General features: G+C 63.3%; 1 protein-coding gene across 1 annotated transcript in view; it reads right to left on the bottom strand.

Moving 5' to 3' along the window:
• Positions 1-21,142, bottom strand: part of KCNQ1 (potassium voltage-gated channel subfamily Q member 1) — a 316,316-nt gene that overhangs the window by 213,260 nt on the left and 81,914 nt on the right. The window contains exons 7-10 of the mRNA XM_049615425.1: positions 14,246-14,356; positions 13,485-13,580; positions 11,298-11,420; positions 10,286-10,430 (exon numbers count right to left, since the gene is read on the bottom strand). Coding sequence (XP_049471382.1) covers positions 10,286-10,430; positions 11,298-11,420; positions 13,485-13,580; positions 14,246-14,356 — 475 coding nt within the window. The remainder of the gene's footprint in view (positions 1-10,285; positions 10,431-11,297; positions 11,421-13,484; positions 13,581-14,245; positions 14,357-21,142) is intronic.

Below are 21,142 nucleotides of genomic sequence, written 5' to 3'. Positions count from 1 at the left end.
AATAAAATAAAATAAAATAAAATAAAATAAAATAAAATAAAATAAAAATAAAAAGTTGAACTATCGGGGCACCTGGGTGGCTCAGTCGGTTGAGTGTCTAACTTCAGCTCAGGTCATGATCTCACTGTTCGTGGGTTCGAGCCCTGCGTCGGGCTCTGTGCCGACAGCTCAGAGCCTGGAGCCTGCTTCAGATTCTGTGTCTCCCTCTCTCTCTCTCTGCCCCTCTCCCGCTCATGCTCTGTCTTTCTCTGTCTCTAAAAATAACATTAAAAAAATGCTAAAAAAAAACGTGAGCATGTCCCAAGGACACAGAAGCCAGCTTGAAAAGGCTTCTGCTGGCCAAATCTGGGACAATTTGAATATCAAAATAATTAAGGACACTAAAGAATTATAATAAAAAAATCCATGAGCCCATGCATATAGATAATAAGTCCCAGAAACAGACAGATGGGGGAGAAGGGAGGTTTTCCCACAGAACAACCTGGGGATGTCTTCTCTTGGAATAAATACCATTCTGGCTGGAAGGCAGCTCCTAGTACTTCTGTGGGAGGTGTGCTAGAGCTGAGAGGGCATCAGCCACCATAATCAAGACGGTTCCAGAAAATCTCTGCATCTGAGAGACGTTTTAAAATAGGGAACAGGAAGGGCGCCTGGGTGGCTCAGTCGGTTAAGCGACCGGCTTCGGCTCAGGTCATGATCTCACGGTCCGTGGGTTTGAGCCCCATGTTGGGCTCTGTGCTGACAGCTCAGAGCCTGGAGCCTGCTTCGGATTCTGTGTCACCCTTTCTGCCCCTCCCCCGCTTGCACTCTGTCTCAAAAATAAAATAAACATTTAAAAAAAAACTTAAAATAAGGGACCAGATGTGCTCATGGCCTTGCACGATTTCCCTGTCGCTTATCGGTTACAAAGCAAAGTAGGACAAGTCTTCGGCGGGTGATTAAAGTCACACCCCATTTCAGGGCAGAGAGAATCAAATGTCCTGGGGTGGGTCACCCCAAGAAGGACACCATGTCGCTGATGGAATGTTCCAGCTGGGAAGGCACAACCTGAATCTAACTACAAGGGAAACATCCTGCAAATCCCCAAGAAGTGGCAGGACTGTGGCCCGCAGAAACGCGAACGCCGTAAAAGGCGGAAACTGGAAATGTTCCAGGTTCAAGAAGGCTCCGGAGACAGGACAGCTGATGGCAACGGTCACTGCGAACAGCTATGAAGGGCAGGGTCACGTCCACTGGCACAACGGAACGCAGGTGGGTTTGGAGAGAGGGCTGGACCCACGTTTGTGCAGGGCGCTGTAAAAGGGGGACTTTTGTTTTTAGGAAAAACACGGCAAACATTTCGGGGCCATGGTCTCCAGAGTGGGCAGCTTACTGTCAAAGGACTCAGAGAACCAGGTACATCAAGATCCCTACAGAAAGGGGTACGAATGGTAAAACGAATGCGGCAAAATGAACCCTGAGGTATCCCCTTGGCCTAGTGGTCTTCAACTGGAAGCGATTTTGCCCAGGGGAGACCTTTCTCTGGTCACCATGCTGGCCCCAGAAGAGGCCAGGGAAGCTGAGCCCTCGACAAAGCACGGTCTGGCCCCCGATGTCACTGGTGCCGCAGGGGAGAAAACCCGCTTCACTCGGCTGACAAGACAGAGCCCTGCCCGGGTGGCCAGTGGTAGCCCGCAGGTGTGCCAGGAAGGGAGACCTCGAAAGTGACCCGGCAACGCCCACGATGTTAATAATGCACCTGATCCTGAGCCAGGGGCTGAACTGAGTCCCTGCAACTCACACACTAGCTCTGTCGACCCCAGCACCTCAGACGTTTGGAGAAGGGCCTTAAAGAGGTCAGTTCCAACAAGGCTGCTGGTGTGGATCCCACTGCACTATGGCGGGTGTCCCTATACAGGAAATTTGGACAAACGGGGACGCAGAGGAAGGACAGGGAGAGGACGTGGTGAGAAGGTGGCCATCGGCAAGCCCAGGAAAGACGACAGCGTGACCCGAAACCTTTCCGCCTCCAGGATGGGCAAGATGCATTTCTGTTGCCCAAGACACCCAGTCTGCAGTCTTTTGTTATGGAAGTTTCTAGCAAACTAATACATCCTGGAATGAAGGAGAGACTTCAGGCTGCAGGCTGAATGCCCCAGCAAGGAGGTGCACCGTGTGCAGCTGAGCGGGAAAGGCGAGACGGCGTGCGGGATGGGATCCCGTGAGTTCGGAAATCCGTGACGAGCCCGTTTACAGCACGAGCCCTGGGAGGGCAATACAACCTTAAAAGAAAAACCAGCCCCAGGATCTGTGGGGTGAGAAGCTGGGTGGAGAGTGAGTGGGCGCCCGGGAGAGTGGTTCTGGGTGGGAGGCCAGAGGCACCAGGAAGCTGGCCACACACAGGCCCGGGGCGGGTGGGGGGGTGGGGCACTCGCGTGTTCTAACTCGCTTGGTCAACACAACAACCCCACAAGGGTCCCCATTTCGCGGATTCAGAAACCGAGGCTGGGAGAAGGCAGTGGCCTGCCCAGGGTCACCCAAGAGAAAACGGCAGAACTTCCTTCGGCCCCAGGAAGGCCGGCCCTCAGGTTGTACTCAGAGCCACTCCCCGAATCTGCCACTCGACTTTTAAGGACAAAACTGTAAAGGAAGGATTTAATTTTCCTGCCGCGGAACTTGGCACTAGATTTAAAAATAATAATGCTAGGGGCGCCCGGGTGGCTCAGTTGGTTAAGCGTCCGACTCTTGACTTCAGCTCAGGTCATGACCTCACGGTTTGTGAGTTTGAGCCCCACACGGGGCCCTGTGCTGATGGAGTGAAGCCGGCTTGGGATCCTCTCTCTCTCTCCCCCCCCCCCCCCCCGCTCATGCTATCGCTTTCAAAATAAATAAACTTAAAAAATAGTAGTGATAATAAGGAAAGGTGGGACAGACCACAATGATGCTATGGACACATCCACGCGCGCGTGTGCGATCCATCGCAACGTACGTGTTATCTGTCTGAGTACACAAATAAAACTCTGTTTTACAAACAGAGCATATAACCTTAACAAGTCCAAGGAACATTTACAAAAGCAATGCTTTTATGTTTGCCCTTGGACACAAAGAAAATCTTCACTTAGTAAAAGCAAATACTTCGCAGCCCACGTCCTCTCACTGTAAGGCTGTTAAGTTAGAAATAACAGCGATAAAACATGTTCCGCTTCAAAAGCAGGAAAACATTTCTTTAGACCAAAGAGAAAGTCAAAACGTAAAAGCGACCAAGAACGCGACGAAAAGGAACACACTTCACGGTAAGATCTACGTCACAGCTAACGCTGCCATCAGAGGAAAATATATGTGACTTCTAAAACGCCTCGTAGAAGAGAGACTTTAGATACACTAGGTGCGCGTCTCACTCAAGTTTTTAAAAAAGTGAATAATCAGGAAGACGGGATACATAGATATAAAAGCCCAAGTTGGGGAAATAGAAAACAAAAACAGTGAAATGGTAGTTTTCGGGTAAGAAAGTAAACGTTATATATTATATATATTAAATATTATGTTATTATTATAAAGATTAATAATATAATAGAATATAAATAATACATGTTATAAATATATGATACATGCTATTATGTATAAATATGTATAAGATAAATAATGTATAACAAATATTATGTTAAATATATAATTAAATATTATATACATAATATATATATATAAAGCAGATAAATGTCTCATGAGCTTGGAGGGAAAACAGGCAAAACTCAAAGCTCAGGCAAGAAACAAAGAGCTGACAGAGAAGAACTCAACTCACTAGAAGTAACTTGCCACCAAGAGGCAACATAATTGAAACCCTTGAGGATTAAAGAGCAATGAATAAATTACCTCCAAAGAGGCAGCACATTTATTTAGAACAAATTACCATAAAGCAGACTTTTAAAAAGAAATTAAAGATCTCCTTGAGCACACGTACCAGCCCAGATGGTTTTACAACTTTGCTGCACTGCTGAGCCCCTGGAGAAGGGGACTCCGGAGCTATTTTCCGACGGGTGTGGGACGCGCGACAAGGTGGGCGGGTCTCCCCGGTGCAGACACTGCGTCTGCGCCAACGTGGTGGCAGACGGCCTCCTCTTCTGAGCCTGAGGTACAGTCGCCTCCGCGATCAGCCGTCGGGGGAGGGGGGCACGCCGCGGACACGTCTCACGGGTTCAACGCGCACACCGTGCTTCCCGTAAGGGGGTGTCCACCCGCGGGTGTAGACGGTTGGCTACCTTTTGCCGGTTAACGATCGCAGAAATGAGCATCCTGACAACGGGTCATCTTGCAGACGTGCAACGCAAGTGCGGGATACGTTTCTGGAAGGGTTCAAGGGCGCACACGTCTCGAATTTTCACGGCAGTGGCCGTTTTTGTCTCCATAGAGCCTCTATCCGTTTATCCGCCCAACGTGGTGACTCAGCTTGAGGGTTCGCGCGTGCTTGGCCCACGAGGCTCCTCACTCTTCAAAGGCTCGATAGATGAATACAGCTCCCGTCGCGTTAATTTACATTTCTGTGATCGCCACTGAGGTTATTGGCATCTGTCCATTGGTAAGAATCTCGGGATTCCTTTTCTCCAGACCTGTTTTTATAGCTTTTACCCTTTCGTCTTCATTACCCACAGAGCTTCCTGGTATCTGGGTGAAATTAGCCCCACGTGTACAATATGAGCTGCGACTATTTTCTCCAGATCATCATCTAAGAAATGGTTTGGGATTTTGTTTTTGCTACGCACGATACTTTTATTTTACGTTTTCACTGAAGCGTGCCGGACACACAACAAAGTGGCCGTGTTTAGAGCGTGCCGCTCGGTAACTTTTGACACACGACAGCGTCGTCACGATCGAGATCGTGAACATACCCATCGGCCCCAGGTCTCCCTGTGCCCTTCTCCTCCTCCCAACCCAATCGCGCCCGCACACCTGCTGGCCTTGTGGTCCCAGACCAGTCTGCCCTTCCCGGGCCTTCACACAGATGGAATGAGCAACATGTACTCTTTGCTTTTCTTCCTTCCTCTCTTTCTCTCTCTCTCTCTCTTTCTCTCTCCCTGCCCCCCCCCTTCCCCTTGCTCTTTCTTCCTTCCTTCCTTTCAGTCTGGCTTCTTTTGCTCACCCCATCATTATTCTGGCATTTATCCAGGCCGGTGTGTATACTCATGGCTCGTCCTTTCTGATTTCTGAGGACTATTTCACTGTGTGGGCTAAACCACGAGGGGTATCTGCACTGTTTCCAGTTTTCAGAAAACACTACGACGGTGATATTCCACGTCCAAGCGTCCGTATACACGTCTGCTCTCTGTTCTTTTTTCTCCTGGATGCTCATTCAGGAACGGAATGGCTGGATAATATGCCAGGTGCACACATAATGTTCTCAGAAACTCGCAGCCTGTTCTCTAGAGCAGCTGTGCCGTTCGAGTGTCCAGCGGGAGTGCGTGAAGGGCTCGGTGCCCGCGTCCTGGGCAGCACTCGCGTGAGTGATGGAAGCTTCCCTCGTGAAACCACGACACGCGGTAAAACGTTCTTAATTTTAGCCAATATAATCGCGTAGTAACATCTCATTGTGGTTTTAGTTTGCGCTTCCCTAATAACTGATGGTGCGGAACATATCCTCACGTGCTTATCTGTACATCTTCTTGGGTGAATGTTCAAACCCGGCCTGCTTTTCGTATAAATCTTTAAATTTTTTTAGATGTTTATTTATTTATTTTGAGAGCCAGAGCGTGAGTGGGGGAGGGGCAGACAGAGAGGGAGACACAGAATCCGAAGCGGGCTCCAGGCTCCGAGCCGTCAGCACAGGGCCCGACGCGGGGCTCGAACTCGTCAACCGCGAGATCGTGACCCGAGCCGAAGTCGGTCGCTCCACCGACTGAGCCACCAGGCGCCCCAGGATGCCATGCTTTCGATGTTACCGTAAACGCTGTCGACCTCAGATTACGGGCTGCCGGAACACAGGTGTAGACGTGACGTTTGAGTGTTGACCCGGCGCCACTCACCTGCTCCTTCCCAGCCTGGGCGCCCGGGGTTTCCGCCTCTGGACCGTCCGCCCGGGATTTCTGCTTCTGGACGGTCCCGCAGGCTAGAACCTCCAGGTTGAGGCGGAGCAGAACTGATAAGAGCAGGCATCCTCGCCAAGATCCCGACTGCAGGGGGACAGCAGCCCGTCTTTCCTTGCTAAGTGTCTCAGCTGGAGCTGACTCGGGGGTGGTCTTTGCCGAGATCCTCCCTCTCTTCTGTCGACAGAGAGCCATTATAATGAATGGCCAACCCGAACCCCGGTGCGGGGGCCAGGACGGGGCCCCAAACGAGGACCTTCTCCTCCAACCCAGGTGAGGCCGCCCTGGAAGCCACAGAAGCCCGGTGCCTGGCCTCATCCTCAGGGTCACAGGGACAGCGCCCAGAGTAACCTGGGGACTCGTTACGGACACGCCCCCGGGCCTCCCCGCACACCCTGGGACCTGAAATCTCAGTGGGGGCAGCCCGGGTCTGTGTTAAAACTCTCCTCGTGATTCGAGGGACCCCCCAGGGAAGTTCCAACCCGGAGCGTCACCGCCCAGCCCTCTGCCGTGGAGGAGCTCAGGGCTTCCCTTGCTGGGGACACTCTGTCGCCAGGACGAGGACCTGGGTTTCGGCAACGAGTAGACCTGGTTTCGTCAAAGGCCTCTCTCTACGAACTCCCAAACGAGCTCGCTGGAACGAGCAAACGTCTCCTGTGGGCCCCACGGGGGGCGTCCCCAAGGGCCAGGAGTGAAGCCGCCTCTGGAACGGCGGCCGTGTGTGGGCAGCACGGCGTCCGCTCACGCCAGGAGCCACAGTGTGGACTGGATGAGGGACGGCGGGAGGGCGCACTCAAATCACACGCACAAAGCGAGAGAGAAGCCAGCGAACCAGCCCGCGCACTGGCCAATGCGGAGAAAAAAGAAAATTCGTTGGTGTTGGCCTGTTTTCTCGGAATAAAAGTAAAAAGCCTCCCCCGATACGTGGGGACAGGCTCGTTCGGACAAGAGGCTGAGTTCGCATTGACCCCTCACGGTCGTCTAGAAAACCCCGTGCCTATAAACCCGCACCACAAACGTTCTGCACAGGTTCACAGGGTCACCCTGCGCAAGGGACAGCTTCTCCAGAGAGGCGTCCCCTCAACAGGGCGCACGGGGGGGGGGGCCCCACGAGAAGGAGCCCACGCTTACAGACCCACGGGGAAACAAGCCGTCGTGAGAAAAAGTTGGGGGAGCCACAGGGAGCAGAGTTAGACTCTCCGAGAACCGCGGGCGGTGACGTGACGTCACCCTGGTGATGGAATGAGTGCGTTCACGTGACTCGGAAATTCCAAGTTGTAAGTCACGGGGAAGACACGGGCCAAGCAGATGACGCCTTCACCCGCGGAGGCGCAGAAGTAACGGAAACTAACATCTCGGCGGGTGGATTAACCCGTGGGTTAGACACAGCTGCGCAGTTAGCAAACTGGAAGGAAGCTGCTAGAATGCAGTGCAGGGAGACTGAGCAGGAAAATACCAGAGACGGCCCGGGAGGCCAGGACGCGGGGGTCAGGCAGGCGTTTCGGGGCAGGTCAGAGCATTTAGGGGAGGCGGTAACCTGTGACGGGACCGTGCTAACTTTCCACACCGGATGAAAGACACAAACCCGCAGGTTTATCACAGCAGGACGAACAGAGATAATCCACCGCCCTGGGTCACCGTCCCGGAACCACCCAGCACCGACGTCCAAGGGAAGGCCCTCGAAGTCTCCAGAGGGGGCCGGGCCACTCCCGAGGACGGCCGCACAGCTGGACAACGCGCCTGCCGAGCGTTCACAGAGAATACGTATCTCAACCCGGAACCTTCCCCCAGCTAGACCCCCATCCGACAGCAAAGTCGGAACACGGAGGCTCGGGGCAAAGACCGGGTTGACCCCCAACAGACCGTCACTGAAGGAACCGCCGAAGGGCCTTCAGGAAGAAGGATGTTAAACCCTGAGACGGAATCCAGCGGATCTGCTGGTAAATATCGGCAAGTGTCCACGAACCCAACAAGCGACGGATTCAGGGGATCCACAAGCAAGACACGGGGCAGGGGCGGCGTGTGAGGGGGGTGGGGTGGGATCCGGAGCGCGGGGCCCATAGTCCCGTGAGGGCCGCCACCCGAGGGGAGGGCGACAGGCCAGGCCCGGCGGGTGGGGCCGCAGACTGCGTCCCCCGAACCGGGCTCGTGAGCGGCAGGCCCCACGCAGGCTGGGGACTCGGCGGCCCTGACCACCTTGAGATGGAAGTGAGGGTGCCCCCAGCGCCTCACGGCCCGCCTGCCCTCAGGGGTCGCCCCCAGGCTGCCCGGGTCTACGGGAGCTCCTCCCGCTGGCCTTGACTCCTCTGACCCCCAGCCCCACAGCCACCACGTCACTCCAGGCGCTGGCCTGGCCCGAGGCTTGTCCTGCCCTGTCCCCATCCGTGCCATTCCTGGGCGAGCCTCAGAGGGCACAGGGCTGCCCGCAGCCACGCCTGCCCCGTGGACTCCCAGCGCCCGTCCGACACCCGCAGGCTCCTGGGCACCGCTCCCGTCTTAGGAAGGAGGGTCAGCACGGCAGGAGCCCACGTGGGCCTCTCCACAGGAGGGAGGCCCCACACCCACCCCACCTGAGGAGTGCAGGTGGCGGGCCCGGGGCGGGGGTGGGGGGTGACGACGTGATCCCGCCCGGAAGCGCGGCTGCTCCCCCACGACAACTCCATCACAGCCGCTGATCCTTCCTTCCCCTCCCCGGCCAGCTGTACTCAGCATTAACACCACCTCCTCCAGGAAGCCTGCGGGCCCAACCAGGCCGAGCCGGGTGCTCGTGCCCCAGACGCCCGCGCGTCTTCCTGCCTGATGCCAAGGCCCGCCTCGCCCCGGGACCTCACTCTCACGCGCACGGAGCAGGGTCCTGACGACCAGGACAGCGTGAGCAGCCGGGGGCTGGAACCTGCACGAGAAATGCGGACGGGAGCCTGGAGGGCGGGGTGTGCAGGGGTGCGGCACGAGGCTCGGGCGCCAGGCCTCGGTGCGGCCGGTGGTGGGGTGGGGGTACTCAGCGTGGCTGCTTGTGCCCTGCCATGTGGGGGCTGGGGCTGCGGGCCCTGGCCGGGATGAGGCCCCCTCTCCCCCGACCAGGGCTCTCAAGCGCCCCGGGTACCGCCCGTAGGCTGGGGGCCACTCGGGGCCCACAGCGGAGGCCCCGGAAACACAGCGGCTCAGGGCTGGGCTGACTCGTGCTGGCGGGAAAGGAAGACTCCCTGCGAAAGCACCCCACAAAGGGTGCCTGACTGTCCCTGCACTCGTGCCTCATTAACATTCTGCAGGCGGCACTGGGTACTTAATAACAGCAAGCAGGCTGAATGGACGGTTCCACACTCAGCAAACAGCACGAGAGGCTTCTACCCACCCCGACCTGCCCATTAGCATTTGCAGAGAGCCCCCATTTGCATCGCGACAATGGTCCTGCCCCTGAATCCGGAGTTGGGGGGGCCGCCGGGCACTCGTTGGCACAATTGTTCCTTGTGCCCACTCCGGGGGGCGGCGGGGAGCGCGTCCCGGGGGCTCACCAGCGATGTGGCCAAACTCAGGCCAGAGCGGAATCCCAACAGCCTGCGACGGGGCCACGGTGGCCCGGTGCCCGGCGGGGTGGGCGCCCCCGTCCGGTCCACCGACAGCCCCAAGGAGCAGGCAGCAGCCGCGGCCTTTTTCCGGAACACTTTCTGCCCTTCTTCCAGGGGACTGTGACCAAATGCAGGAGGAAACACCGGGGGTCAGCCGCCCGAGAACCAAGCACTTGGCGGGCCAGGCACCCGTAAGCACAAAGGGTCAGGAACAACATACGCTTGTCCCCCTTCTGCCACGTCTAAGACAGTGACACTGCCCTCCCGACTGCCAGTGTGCTAGCACGTTCTGGTGGGTGCCGGGAAGAGGTCCAAGGAGGGAGAGACCCACACGGCGGTGACGCACAAGCAGAGGCACATGGTGTCGAGGACAGACGCGGGCACGCAGCGCTGGCTTGGGACGCCCGCCCCCCCCCCCCCCAAGACCGGGGGGTCCGCACGCATGGCCACCTCCCTTCTGCCTGGTATGGGGCGCTGGCCACACAGCGGGACCGAGGCGGGGCCCGGCACCCGCAGCCCAGAGTCCGCAACAGAGCCGGAGGAAGGGTCCCTCCGGGCTGGGGTCTGTGGGGGGAGGGCAGGGCCTTGGCGGGCGGACGCCAGGTCAGTGGGAGCTGAGCGCCCATCCCCGTCCCCACACTGCCACCCTGGGCGAAGGCTCCTCACCAGAGCTGTCGCAGGTGTCCACGGAGAAGTGGTCTGGCCTCCGCTTTTCTGACACAGGCTCGCATGTGATGTGGGGGACCGTGAGCGTCTTCTCTCCGGGACTCACCCCGTTGTCCTTGTCCAGTTTGAACTTCTTCTTCTTTACCTAAGACCACGAGCAGTAAGCTGGCGCTTCCCGGGGGTCCCCAGCCCCAGAACCCCTCAGCAGCCCCCAAGGGCACCAGCCAGGGAGCCAGGCCTCAGGGCCAGCAGACAGGGTGCTGTGGGGGGCTCGGCACAGGCGCTGCCTGGGGGCTCGGGCTGAAGGGGCCGGTGGACAGGAAACCGGACAGGTAAACATACAAGCGGGCACGTGGGGACCAGGGCTGTGGCCACCGGGAGTTCCGGCACGCGGTGGGGGCCATCGGGGGTACAGCCTGGGGCCGGCAAAGGTGACGTGGAGGAGGAGGTGTGGGAGCTGGTGAGGGCGTTTGGCAAGGGAACAGCGAGTGCAGAGGCATCAGGGGCGGCTGGCAACGGGAGGCCTGGGTGCCCCCCTCAGTCCGCACACCGGCCCCATCGTGACGCTCTTGCTCAGAGCCTGCCCGAGCCCCCTGCACCACGACCCGAAGACCGACTTCCCCGAGCTGGGGAGAGACCTCCGTCCTGACCGGCACCCGCTGTCCCCGGCACAGAAAGCCTGACATCAGGGCCCTCTCAAGAGCCTTGTTCCCAACCTCTGGCCAGAACCCAGCCCGTCCTGTTCCCGGGGCCGCCCCCTGTGGGCCTCCCATAGTCCTGGCCTGGGAGCACCAGCCCTACGTGGCCCCGAGCCAGGGGGACCCCCAGGTGGCAGGACCCAGCACAGGCGCCCACCCCCAGGGCCCAGAGTGGCACCAGTGCCCTGATGTGGCGCCGCTGAAATGCCAGGGCCGAACCCCGGCCAGCAGCCGTGGCCCCCAGGGCCTCCCCACCCCCCACCCCACCCCCCGTTCACGAGGGATGCCTGCAGGAGGCAGGTGGGGGCTGTTACCATGACGGACTTCTTGGGCTTGGGGCTGGGGGACAGCAGGGTGTGGCTCCGGGTGGGTTTCCGGACGTAGATGTTCCAGGTGGAGGACTCGGGGTTCTCAGCTGCATAGCACCTCCACGCCGTCTGAACAAGCGCAGGGGAGACGCGGTCAGCCGCCGGGCCCGCCCGCACCCTGGCCTGCGTGCCAGCCCCCCACCTCCCGGGGCTGCTCCCGCGCCAGGCGGCTCACGGCCTAACCCACGGGCCGGTACCCACGGCTCGGGCGCCACGGAGGCCCCACCCGCAGACGCAGACACCCTTCGGCTGCCTCTCCTCGGGGCACGCACGGCGGGTGCAGGGACAGACACAGACACTGAGGACACCCGGGGCCTGTGGGACACCAGGCAGGGGGGCAGGGGGCGTGGGGGGGCGGGCCCCTCCCAGAGGCCCACATATGGGGTCCCGGAGCCCGGGCACGGCCTGCCGCCGTGGGGAGCCCTGGACCCACATCCTAGAGAGACGCCCGTGGCGACCGCCACACAGGAATGACCCAGAGGAGGGGACACCACTGCACAGGATCCGAGTGGAGGACATGCCGTGTCCGGGTAGGCAGCAGGGGACAGACAGCAGGGAGCAGACAGGGGAGCTGGCAGGGTTCGTGGGAGGCCGTGACACCACCCAGGATGGGGACCTGGACAGACACAGCAGCCCTCCCTGCCCGGGACGCTCAGGGGACGGCCACAGGCCTGGCCCCTCCACGGCCACGTGCCACCTCTGTGTCCCACCATCCCCACAAACGTAAGGCCGCCGCCCGCTTCCCGCCCAGGTCCGGTCCGCGTTCCCTCCTCTGGGCCCCAGTCCTGCCGTGGTGGACGTGTCCGCACCCCTCGAGCTCAGCACCCGAGCCCGGACTTCACAGGGGTGCTCACCCCCGAGCACCGGCTCCGCCAGGACCCCGCCATGCTCCCCTCCCGCCAGCAGCCTGCCCACGGCGGCCTGGGCTGGTTTTACGGGCCTGATTTATGGTCTCCCCGAAAGGAGAAGCTGTGGGCCGTAAAACCAGGCCTGAGGGGGCCCGGCCCCTCGGCTTTATGGCTGCGGCTGCTATTTCCTTCCCGTCCAGGTCCACCGTCCAGGCCCCAGACGGTGGGTTCCGGAAGGGTCCGGAAGGGCTTCAGAGGAATGAGGGGGCGCCCCTGGCTGAGCGAAACCTGGTGGCTGCTGCCTGTGCAGGGGGCCCTGCCCGGGGCGGATGGCGAAGGAGACCAGGGCCCCGGGGGTGACCCCAGGACCGTCCCTGAGGGGCATTCGGCACTGGGTGTGGCTGAGGTCCTCACATGTACGGCTGGACACCCACAGGGCCTGTGCCCCAGGACCCCCGCCAAGCCGCTCCCCGGGCGAGACCTGAGCCCGCTCATCCCTGCTCTGCCCCCGGGCAGGGGCCGGTAACCGTCTGGGACCCAGTTTTCGGCCTAAGTCTTTGTTCCGCTAAATTAAGAGCCAGCCATCCTCTGGTGTATCTGGGAGCCTGGGGTCACAGAACTGAGCATCCAGGGGCTCCAGGCCACCCTCCTTCCCCCGCCGCTCTTAGCCTCTGTCTCCTCCAGCACCCAGGCCTTGTCAAAGCGGCCTCGGGGTCCCCGTTGGGTACTGAGGGGCCTGTGAACCCAGAGCGTGGCTGTGCTGTCGGCTCGCCAGGCCTCACCTGCTGCCACCTGGGAGTCCCTAGCCCCGTGGGATGTGGGGAACACCCTGGAAGTACCCGTGCTGCACAAGCAGGGCCCTAGACCCTTGGGGTTTCCCTCCCAGACTCGCCCTGTGCCGAGCAGGGGGGTGACCACGAAAGGAGGCCACTGTGGCTGGAAGGTGAGGGGCCCACAGCAAGTTCACCCCAACCCGGGACGGGCCAGGGCACATCCCTGTCCCCTGGCCCGCCCCCCCAGGACCTACTCTTCCAACAGGACCTCCAGGGAGGGAGGTGGGCGCCCCGCGTTCCCGTGCCCACCCTGTCGGCATCGCCCACGCTTCCCAGAAGGCCCGAGCGCATCTGTGTGGTAGCACGGGCTCATCTGTGTTCCAGAGGGACCCGTAGCAAGAAGGTCTCGTGAGCTTTGTGGCCGAGGGTAGTTCCTGGTTCCCAGAAGGGACGCCAGCCTGCACGTAACCCGCCGACGCCAGGCCGGACGTTAAGGACGGGAGGCACGTCACCTGAATGAGAGAGGCTGCGGCCGGGATCTGCCTGTTGAAGTGTTTCTGCCTCTGTTTCTGCTGGACCTTCAGGGCGAAGCCGGAGCCGAGAATCCCCTGGGAAGGAGCAGAGACGGGGGCTCGCGTCCACGCAGGCAGCCACCGCCCGGCCCGGCCTGTGGGGCATAGGTGCTGGGGACACGGGGCAGCACCGGGGCGCTGGCTCGGGCAGGAGACGGCCCCCTCCCCAGGATCGCCAACGGGATGGATGGGGCCGGCTCGTCAGGGAGGGAGCTCCCCGTCCACACAGGGGATCAATCACGCACACACATAGATGCACACGTGCTCTGTGTGACACACGCAGGGGACCACAGAGCACACACACAACCCACGCACGCTCACCACACAGCAGGTGCCCCAAACGCATGTGACACGCACACCTCCATGCGCTCGGGGAGCTAGAAGGTGTGGCCCTCGTGATCTGTGATTGCTCGGAAGGACATGGGTCAAAGCGGGGCCCAGGCCACCGCGCAAGGGAACCAGCGCCCCCACCAGGCGCACAGACTCCGCCTCTGCCCTCGCCTGGCGGCTGCTGTCGGTGTCTCCCCGAGACCCCTTGGGCCGAATGCGCCGGCCGCGCCCCACCGGCCTCCACCCACACCTGCTGCAAAGCACCCTCCAGGAGCAGCGGGGGCAGGGGACTCCCAGGGGCCTCTGTGAGTGGGCTTGCTCTCGGGGGGACCCTGCCCGCCCGGGAGCCCGGAGGAGGCGGGAGCACCTACCGCCGGGAGCGCGAAGAAGGATATGGCAAACACAGAGAAGCAGGAGGCAATGGTCTTCCCGACCCACGTCTGGGGCACCTTGTCCCCGTAGCCGATGGTGGTGACCGTGACCTGCGGGAGGCACAGGGGGGTGGCGGTCAGGCCCAGAGCCCCGGGACGGGTGACCGTCGGGCCCGAACCCGCCACTCTGCCGACACAGACGCGGAGCTCCAGCCGCCACCACCCGGACGGCCGAGGCTCAGACCATGCCGGCGCGAGCCCTGCAGACGGCCGGGGTCCCCCAGACCCGGTGCCTCACGGGAAGCGGGTCCCCGGGCGTGCGCAGGGGGCCTGCCACCAGACGCGCGGCCAGGGGGCCCGCCCCACGGGAGGGCCTGCCCCAGCCCGCGGGAGTCCGTCCCCCGGGCCACCGATGTCGCCGTGCCGCAGCCCCCGGGAGGCCGGAAGTGCGCACTGAGGCTGGTCCTGCACCAGGAGCCCGGAAGGGGATGATGCTTCGCTTCCTGACGCCGCCCCGGGCGCCAGATGTTCCAGTCGCCCTTCTTCTGAGAGGACCAGACGCAGCTCGAGCCTTCTTCTCGGTGGGGGAGCCGACTGGCAGAGCCTGCGGTGGGCCCACGGGCCCAGGGCCGGCCCCGCCCCCGCCCCCCAGGCTTGCGTCCTGCTTGCCTTCGAGGTTTGTCCCCTGGGGCCTCCGGCGTGAGCCCGAATAGACATCCTGCAGGACGTGAGCACGCGCCCTGGCTGCACCGCTCAGCCCCGACACGCCCCGCCCCCGCCTGCCTGGCGTCTGGGGCCTGGGGCCGCCCGTGGGCTTTGCAGGAGCCTGGCCCGGGGACCTGGGGCCTCACACCCGCACGGCACGGCACGGCAGCAGGCTCGGTGGCCCAGAGTGGCCACGTGGCCTTCTGCCTTTGAGGTCCTCCTGTGCCGGCCCTGTGGTCACGGCCAGTCCGTTCTGGGAAGCCCGGCCTCTCCCCTCTGGAGCCTCCAGGCCAGGCCCAGGGCAGGACCAGGAAGGTCTGGGCGGGGCCTTCACTTGACATCCTGCCCGGAGGAGTCCCAGAGGAAGGCGGGACGCAGGGCTGGGGCCCGGGAGGCCCGTTTAACGGACTCCGACTGAGAGCAAGGCCCAGGCGGGAAGTGGCGAGGTCCACCTCATCGCCGTCCGTCCCGGGACCCCGGTGGGTGCCTTCCACCAGCCACGGGGCACGGAGGGAGGAACCCAGGGGCCACAGGCAGGCAGGGACACACGTGTCCTCTCGCAGCAAGAGGGGCCACGGCGCAGGAGGCCCGGTGGCACCAGCGAGCGCATCAGCACGCGGCGGGTCCAGACAAGCGCTGGGCGTCCACGAAGGGGCCGGCCGCTGTGGAGCCTGGCCCGGGGCGCCTGCCGTGGTCCTGGGCCTCCCGCGACATCACCGTCCCTCAAAACCACACATCTCGCCACGAGCGCCAAGCGCACTGAGCTGCCTACTGCCCGGCCCCTCGAAGGGACCAGCCGAGCCCGTGGAGGTGGGTGCGTGCCCACAAACGTGCCCCCCACACAGGCGGCACAGCACACACGCGTGCGAGCATCTCACGCACGCTCGGAACGAGCGAGGGCACGTAAGGAGGGGCCGGCGCCCACGCCAAGCCCTCCACGCTCCGGGACTTGCACGCGGGCCACGCACGCCTGGGCCTCGGCGTGGGTACCGGCGGGGCGGAGCCAGGGGCAAGCCTGACAGTCAGCTGGCAGGTACGGGGGCCGCCCCTCGGCTGCGGGCCGTCCTCCCCGGAAGGCCTGCGCCCCATGTGTGAGGCCTGGCCCACAGCTGCCTGTGCCGAGGGCCCGGGTGCTCGGAGCGAAGGCAGAGCTGGGGCTGCGAACGGGGTGAGGTCTGTCTGCTGGGGGAGAGGGTCTCCGGGGACCCTGCCCCACTAGCCCCCAGGGCCGTCCAGGCCGCCCCTGCCCTGTCCCCCCACGCCCGCGCCCCGCAGGGCGGCCCCCTCGTGCCATTCCCTGGCCCTGCGCCGTCTGGGGTGCTGGGGCTCCTGGGGACCGGCCGGCCGGCGGAGATCAGGAGTGCCCGACCGGGCATCCCCCACCCCCACCCCGGGGAGGGCACACGCCTCTCAGACCCCATCACAGACTTGCTTTGTCAAGTTAACGACGTCCTTCGGCTCTTGGAGGAAACGGCCCATCCCCACAGAGCTGTTTGTTTTTCCCGAATTCAGAGACACGGGCAGCTGCGGGAGGGTACTAACTGCCCAGCGCTTGCCACGCACCCCTGACCGGGGCGCGCCAGGGGCAGACGTGCACGCCCGGGCCCGCAAACGTGGGGGGACCCAGCACGACCGCTGGGGACAGGGCCGTGTGGCCCCGGGGACAGGCCTGTGGGGGCAGGGGACCGAGCTGTCCCCGGCCTCTGGAAGCCGCCGCGGGGGCGCGTGCTGGCCTCTGTGTCTCTGCTCACACGTGGAGATACCTGGAAGCTTCCCCTCACACACACTCCGCCCTGGCGCGGCAGGCCCTGTGGGCCCCCAGCGAGACGGGAGGGCCAGCCCAGAAACCCCCGATCTGCCGGGGAGGCGGGTGGCCCGCGGCCACCCCACGGGCCTTGCCCGCCGGAGACGTCATGGCTGTCCATCCGCGAGCAGGCGTGAGGACCACGCTGGCGGGTACACTCAGGGGCTTGCACCGCTGGCCGACTGTGACAGTGTCGTGAGGTAGGGGCCATCTTACCGAGGGGGAGACTGAGGCCGAGAGGGCAGTCACGGTGCGCGAGGCCTCACCTCTGGTAAGTGACTGAGCGGGCACGTTCCCACGACCCCGGGAAGGCTGCAGAGCAAACCCCGGGCCGGACGCTGTGCCACCAGCCTGCCCCGAGGAGGCTGCAAGGACACGGCCGGGGTCGGGAGAGTCACAGACCCAGCGGGGGGCCGGGTGGATGGCGGGACACCTCGGGCAGCAGGCTTCTCGGGCGCTTGTCCTGAGGGTGCGCCCGGCACCAGCCCCTGTGGGGCCCCAGCCCGGCTGGCGGGAAGCGGTCGTGGAGGGGACAGACGCATGCGGGGGCCAGGGAACCACCCGGCCAGGCTTCCTTTCCGTGGGAAGGACTCAATAAACAAACCCAGACCCACGCAGATCAGAGCCTCTCAGTGAGCGTATCTTCCCCTTCGCGGAAACCCTGGCGCTCCGGGCCACAGACACATCTGCTGCCCTCCTGGGCTTGCAGCCCCCGCGGAGAGCCCCACGTCAGCCCTCGGAGCCACTCTGCGGCCCCTCCGTCTTATGGACGGGGAAACTGAGGACCGGACCAGTCACGTGCTCGCTGGCCCCGGACCCAGTTCATCGGTGCAGCTGAGGAGGCATCTGTGGACTCCGTGGCCCGCCCTCCTTGTCTCCACCACCAGGCCTGATGAAGGGCGTCATTCATTCCCGAGCCCCTTCCCTGCGGTGGGCCTGGCCCAGGGCCTGGGATGGGGATCAGAAGCGTGGGGGTCCTTGGGGTTCCGGGAGGCCAAAACACATGCACGGAAGGGGGCCATCCTGTGAGGAAGGTGCTGGAGGTGGGGAGCCGGTCAGGGGCGGAGCAGGACTCTCGAAGGCAGAAGGGCTAAGGGGTGTGACTGGGGCATCACGGCAGCCATGAACACCCTAGCGTGAGTTAGCTTGCTAAGGGTCTGTCGCAAGCGTCTGCCTTTGGGGAAAGCCCAGAGGACACGGGCTGGTGACAGGCCCCCACAATGTGCAGCCCGCCTCCGCTGCCTCCTCGCCGGGCGCCTGGGGCCCCAGGGGCCCCAGACCTCCCGTGTCCTCGCTGATTTGACTTCTCCCACAGTTTGTGGCCAGAGGCCCGCATTTTGTACCCAGTTTGCAGATGGGCTCACGGAGGTTGGGCGACCTGTACCAGGACGCACACGCGGTCAGTCGTGCAGCTGACATGCAGTTCCACGTGTGGCTCTGCCCCCCCGCCCCGCTCCTGACCACGGCTTCCTGTCTTCCTGTCTCCTGAGGCTGACCACGTGTCTCTCCCTGGGGCCGAAGCTGGAAAGCTCCTACCCTCACTGACATGAGCTGAACCCCCCCGCCCCAAGAAGAAATCGATCCCGTGTACCACCCTCACTGGGCCTACCAGGTCACGTGAGGACTCCTCCCCAGGGATCAGCCAGCACACAGCGAGTACAAGAAGATGTGCTCACCCTGCGCACTCCTACGCATCCTGCAAAACCCACTGTCCAGGTCCTTCCCTGGGGAAGGCTCCCAGAGCCCACCACTCTCACCCCTACCTGATGTCTAACGGGCACAAGTCTGTGCCTGGGGTCCTGCGGACCTCGCTTCCCAGCTGCACAGCACCCTCAGGCTTTGCGGAGAGCTCCAGCAGAGAACGAGGCCTGGAACGGCTGGGGTCTGAGTGCTGGGCTGGGGGCCCGGCCTGCCACCCTGGGGGCCCAGGGCCTCGGTTTTTCCAGCTTCAGATGAGGTGCACATGGACGTCTGGGGGGGGGGTCCTGTCCTCACTCAGCCCCTTCCTCAGCCCCCAGACCCCTGTGACCTCACACCACCAGGATGTAGGAGCCCCGGAGCCCGGACCCCTCTGGAGCCGCCAGCTGCCGAGACTGGCAAGGGTCGGGCTGAAACGCAGGGACGGGCTTCCAGCGTTTTTGCGCTAAATTCTAAATTTAGACGCGGGGGGTAAACAGAGCCCAGCAGCCTCCCGATTTTAGAGACCCCCGGGCGCTAAACAGAGGAGCCCGTGTTTGCAAAAACGGCTTTTCCCTCCACTCAAACTTTAACACAAACAAACGCATTTTGTTCCAAGGGCACAGAAAAAGGTCTTAAATCCTCCCCAAACACCTCAGCAGCCAGGCACGGGGCGCCACACCTGGGGGAACAGGGGGCTTGCACGCCAGAGCCGGGCGTCCCCACCCGGCGTGGGGGCATGGGGGGGGGGGAGGGAGACACGCAGCCTTTGAGCTGCCACCCTCGCTGGACAACCTAGGGACTGGGGCTGGGGGAGGCGAGGGGACTTCTCATGAAGTCTGGCCGGCACACGGCGGTCCCGGGCTGCGGAATAGCATCCCCCCAACATTCGTGTCCGTGAGACCCTAGGAACGGGAGTGCCTTGGGAAACAGGGCCTCTGTCGAGGTGGTCACGTTAAGATCCCGAGCTGAGATCGTCCTGCTTCATTCATCCAGGCAGGTCCCAAGCCAACGACAAGTGTCCTTACAAGAGGCAGGAGATGCGGCCACCAGCGCGGGGACGCCCGAACCCCCCGGAAACTAGCACGGGCAGGAAGGACCCTCCCTGAGAGCCTCCGCGGCGGGCGCAGCCCTGCCCAGGCTTTGATCTTGGACTTCTGGTCTCCAGACTGGGGGAGGACACATTTCTCACGCTTTGAGCGCCCCGGTCTGCGGGACTTGGTTACAACCGCCCCGGGAGCCTGGTACAGCCACTGTCCTCGGGGCCACGGACGGAACCGCTCCACGGGCCCGTCCGCGCTTCGTTCGTACCACGGACGCCGCTGGACCTCCGTGCTGAGGACACCCGGGGCCGCCCCCGTGGCACCCACAGCCCTTCTCCCACCCACCCGCCGGACTCCCGCGGCCCAGACGCCCCCTCACGGGCTCTGGCCCGCGACACGCTGAGAAGCGGGTCTGGCTTCTGGCCAGCCCCCGGCCCGGCCGTGGGGAGTGAGGCGGACCCGGTGTGGGGACCGGAACCCCCCCTCCCCCGCCCCAGCACGGCCAGCAGCCTTCGCCCTCCCCCCTCCGCCCCCCCGGGGTGGCCCCTGGTGGCACCCCCTCCTCTGCCCGTCCCGGACGGGGCACCTCAGGGCCGGGCCGGCGCCCCCCACCCCACCGGAGAGGCGAGCGGGGCCGGGCCTCGGGAGCGGGTCGGGAGCGACTGCCGGGCGCAGTCACAGGCCGCCACACTGGCTTCAAAGCCCCAGTCGGGGCCGGCCCCGTCTCGCTTTCCTTGAGCTCTGTTTGTCCGCGACGCGCCAGGAACACAGCCCATAACTCAAGGCTCGGGGGCCGCTCCCGCCCGGACAGCTGCAGGGGCAGCCGCGGCGATGAATGGGAGCCGTTTGCCCCGGAGCCCCGGGGGGCGGGGGGCCCGGGGCGGCCCAGAGGCGCAGGGCCCGGCGGGAACAATGGCCGGGCCAGGGCCCGCGGTGGCCGAGGCTGGGGCTGCAGCTGACGGCGAGGGCTGGGGCACCGGTGCCAAGCTGGGCACAAAGGGGCCGTTTTCCCGGCCGGCGGGCGGATGTTTGCACAGGTGTGGGAGTGGGGGCGCTGCTCCGCCGAGGGCGGGGGGCAGGGGAGCAGCCTCGGCGGCCCAGGGAAGGCGGGGAGGCCGGTGCCAAGGCTGGGCACCGCTTATCAGCCGGGCCCCGGGCGCTCACCCACACACCTCCTCCTGGCTCCGGACAGCCTGTGCCCGCACGGGCCCGGCACCGGGACCCACCGGGACCCACCCCTCCCCGGCCCTCCCCGCCCCCAGACCTGCCGGGGCCCGCCTCGCCTGGGCCTACGGGGGCACGGGCGCACGGGCAGACGGAGGCCTGAACCCGGGCTTTCCTCAGCCCCGAGTCGGGTCCCTCGAGCGGCCTGGCACGCTGGAAGCTTCCAGAAAACACACAGACTCGCCCACATCGGGAGCCCCCTCTGTGTGCTCGGCCTCACGGGCGTGGAACACAGACACGGCAGGGGCATGTGTCCGCCCAGGGGGCGGGCCGCCGGGTGGCTTCCTGCCGCACCTGGACGGACTGGGATGGGCCTCCTTTCTGGAGGATGGCTGGGAGCCCCAGGGGAGAGCAAGGCCCACTTTTTCCGGAAGGAAGAGGCTGGGGACAGACACGGCCAGGGCCGGGGACGGCCTGGCCCCGAGGCGTCACCACACCCCGTGA

The sequence above is a fragment of the Panthera uncia genome, chromosome D1 (genome assembly GCF_023721935.1).
Source record: "Panthera uncia isolate 11264 chromosome D1, Puncia_PCG_1.0, whole genome shotgun sequence".
Lineage (NCBI taxonomy): Eukaryota > Metazoa > Chordata > Mammalia > Carnivora > Felidae > Panthera > Panthera uncia.
Note: the sequence above shows the minus strand (reverse complement) of the source record. Positions and strands in the feature narration are given on the sequence as shown.